The following is a 3,477-nucleotide window of genomic DNA, read 5'->3' as shown; positions in this document are numbered from 1 at the left end:
CCGGCACGGCGTAGCGGGCCGGACTTTGTCTCGCGGTCGACCGGGGCTGAGCAAAGGTGCCGGTGGCAGCGCGGGGCCCCGGCGGCCGCTGGCAGCGCGCGGACCCCCGTGTGCCGCCTGCAGGACGGCCTGAAGCGGACGCCGCTGCACGACCTGCACCGGGCCCGCGGCGGGAGGATGGTGCCCTTCGCCGGCTGGAGCATGCCTGTGCAGTACGAGCCCGGGCACCTGGAGTCCCACCTGCACACCCGCCACCACTGCTCCCTCTTCGACGTTTCCCACATGCTCCAGGTAGCCGGGCCRCCGGGTGCCCTGCCGGAGCCGGCAAGGCCTCAGTGCCCCGGCACGGCACCCCGGCTTGCGAGAGGAGCAGCGGGCCAGGCCCCTGCTCCCTCTGCGATGGACGGGCGCCACCACTGAGACTTCGCGTTGCCGTCTCCTTGCAGAGCAGGGTGTACGGCCGGGACCGTGTGAAGTTCATGGAGAGCCTGGTGGTTGGGGACATTGCGGAGCTGAAGCCGGACCAGGTATGGGGGCACAGAGCGCCTCATTTGCACCCRCAGCTCCATGCACCGCCAAAACTCAGCGGGCCATGTGCAGGGTCACGTGCCCTACTGTGCCCTTGTGTCCAAAATGTCACCTGGCTCCCAGCACCTCACCACYGAGTCTGCAGCTCTAGCAGTACCCTACAAGGGATGGAGCTTCCYGGTCCTGCCCTGGAAGGACCCCCACATACATGGGCACACAGACTGGGACTGGCACAGTAAGGCCGGGCAAGGAGGGTGCACTGAACGAGGAGGAAGGGATGCAGGCAGCAAAAGAGCGAAGGGGCCCCACTGGCCCCTGCGCGTCCTACACGCAGCTCCTTAGGGCAAGCATGCTCTCTCCTGCAGGGCACCCTGACACTGCTGACCAATGAGAAGGGTGGCATTGTGGATGACCTCATTGTGACAAACACATCAGAAGATCACCTCTACGTGGTGTCCAAYGCGGGCTGTGCGGACAAGGACTTGGCCATCATGAAGGTATGGGCACTGCCCTCATACCCAGAACAATGTCATGGTCCCACTGCCCACTTGCCTGCAAGGTTCACCCCAGGCAGTGCTGGAGCCCAGGGGGCTATAGAAGATGGGGAAGCAGGACAGAAACGTCCTGTAGGCTACAGGAACAAGTCTCCCCTCCCCTTAGGCAAGCTAGGGCTGATGTTTGCAGCTATAYGGAGGTCAGGGTGGCTGTGGCCAAGCGCAGGGTCTGGCTTCTGCTTGTCCCCCTGTTGGCAGATGTTGTCATGTCACCGTTGCAGGACCGAGTGAAGGAGCTGCAGGCTGCTGGCAAAGATGTGCACCTGGAAGTGTTGGACAACGCTCTGCTGGCTCTGCAAGGTAGTGGGCTCCCYATGTGGGCTGGCACCAAGTGGCATCACGAGGGAATCTCACCCTTTCCAGGAGACCAGGACTCTGCACACACAGGGAGGGTAACTGAGATGTGGCAGTTCCACCTCCTGGACCCTGATGCAAGAACCAAATCTTGGAGCCAGGCTGCACTCTTTCTCCAGGTCATGGCTGGAAGCATGTCAGTGCTTTCCATTCCTGGCCAAAATTTCCCCCTCCTCATGCTGTGAGCCAGCCCACTCCCTTTTCATGGATACTGCTTCTCCCCAAAGTCACCTGTCTCTCCCCAGGTCCCTCCATGGCACGAGTGTTGCAGGCAGGACTTTCCAATGACCTAGCCAAATTGTCCTTCATGAACAGTGCGACAATGACTGTCTTTGGCGTGCCAGGCTGCCGAGTCACGCGCTGCGGCTACACCGGCGAGGATGGTGTGGAGGTACCACCAAGAGTCAGGGGCTGGTCTGCACCAGGACCATCCTGCTGTAGAATGGGGCTGGCATGGTACAAGGGAAGGGGAGGGGAAGTGGCACATGCCCATGGGATGTTTTAAGTTGCTGACCATGCCCATGTCCCTGCGCAGATCTCGGTACCCGCAGCGCGGGTGGTGGAGCTGGCTGAGCGGCTGCTCAGTGACCCTGAAGTGTGGCTGGCTGGGCTCGCGGCCAGGGATAGCCTGCGGCTGGAGGCAGGGCTCTGCCTCTACGGGAATGACATTGATGAGACAACCACACCTGTGGAGGCCAGTTTGGTGTGGACCTTGGGTAGGTTTTGGCCATGTTCTCCCTCCATGTCCTCCTTGGGGGGCAGCTAGGCCATGGCAGGGAGCAGAGAAGCAAGGTAGGCCTGGGTCTCAGACAGGAACAAGCTAAGATGAGAGGGCTCAAGGGGACCACGAGGGGATCACCAGAGTGGGATGTTCTGGGCACAGCAAAAGGTCAAGGAATTCCTGCCTCTCCTGCTCCAACCCTCGCCTGTCTCTTCCCCTGCAGGGAAGCGCCGGCGTACAGCCATGGACTTCCCTGGCGCGGCCGTGATCATGTCACAAATCACCGAGAAGCCGAAGCGCAAGCGTGTGGGGCTGACCTCCGTGGGGCCCCCCATCCGGCCGCATACAGCCATCCTGGGTCCCGAGGGCAGGCCTATCGGTACGTGGGGGCTGGCGGGGGCAGTGGGTGGCCGTGGCCTGGCTGGGGGAACAGCAACGAGGGCACCCCRAGAGGCACCCTCAGCCACGCCAGCCCACAGCTGCAGGGGGAGGAGGCGTGCAGCTGCGTGGCCCTCGCTGACCTTCCTGTGTCCCTGCGGTGCCAGGCACGGTGACCAGCGGGTGCCCCTCACCCTCCCTGCGCAAGAACATCGCCATGGGCTACGTGGAGGCCGCGTACAGCCGCGCGGGCACAGCACTCACCGTGGAGGTGAGGAAGAAGCACCACCCGGCCCTCGTCACCAAGATGCCCTTCGTGCCAACCCACTACTACGTGGCCAAGTGAGGCCCGGCACCTGGGGAGGGCACCAACGTCCCCGGCCCCATTAAACACCCCTGCCCCACTCCCCTGGCCTCGTCTCCGGTGGCGGCGGGTCCCAAAGCAAGGGGCAGCGGGGGAGGGCACAGCGGTTTAATGGCGGTGGGCAGTCCGCGGCAGGTCCCAGCGCTCCCTCACTCGCGGTGTGTCTTCGCAGGCTCCGCAGCTGGACCCTCCCTGCGGGGAAACGGGGCAGCAGTCAGTGGGGCGGCGGGAGAGAGCCGGCGCCGGGCTGGGCAGGGCCGGGCACGGCCGGAGGGCGCTCGCCAGGCCGGGCGCTGCGGGGAGGGCGCTCGCCAGGCCGGGCGCAGCCACGAGGGCGCCCGCTGGCCTGGATGCGGCGGGGAGGGCGCTTGCCAGGCCAAGCCGGGCTGGGCGATGCCGGGAGGGCACCGGCTGGGCAGGGCCGGGAGGGCGCTCGGCAGCCCGAACTGCGGCGGCCGTGGCCGGGAGGGCTCCTGCCGGCCAAAGCGGGCCGGGCACGGCCGGGAGGGCGCTCGCCCGTGCGGCAGCGAGGAGAAGCGAGCGGGGACTCACCGCGGCGGGCAGGGGCGGTCGGCGGC

The 3,477-nt window shown here is 65.6% G+C and overlaps 1 protein-coding gene across 1 annotated transcript; it reads left to right on the top strand.

The window, feature by feature from the left end:
- The first annotated feature begins 88 nt into the window (after positions 1-88).
- AMT (aminomethyltransferase) lies at positions 89-2,942 on the top strand. Its single transcript, XM_026054995.1, has 8 exons — positions 89-291; positions 447-527; positions 894-1,025; positions 1,304-1,382; positions 1,682-1,827; positions 1,972-2,152; positions 2,381-2,536; positions 2,703-2,942. The coding sequence occupies exons 1-8, from the start codon at positions 178-180 to the stop codon at positions 2,879-2,881; spliced, it is 1,068 nt and encodes a 355-aa protein (XP_025910780.1). The 5' UTR covers positions 89-177; the 3' UTR covers positions 2,882-2,942.
- The last annotated feature ends 535 nt before the right edge of the window (positions 2,943-3,477 follow it).

This window comes from Apteryx rowi, unplaced genomic scaffold (assembly GCF_003343035.1).
Source record: "Apteryx rowi isolate R43461 unplaced genomic scaffold, aptRow1 scaffold_98, whole genome shotgun sequence".
Classification (NCBI taxonomy): domain Eukaryota; kingdom Metazoa; phylum Chordata; class Aves; order Apterygiformes; family Apterygidae; genus Apteryx; species Apteryx rowi.
This window is presented reverse-complemented; position numbering and strand designations above follow the sequence as displayed.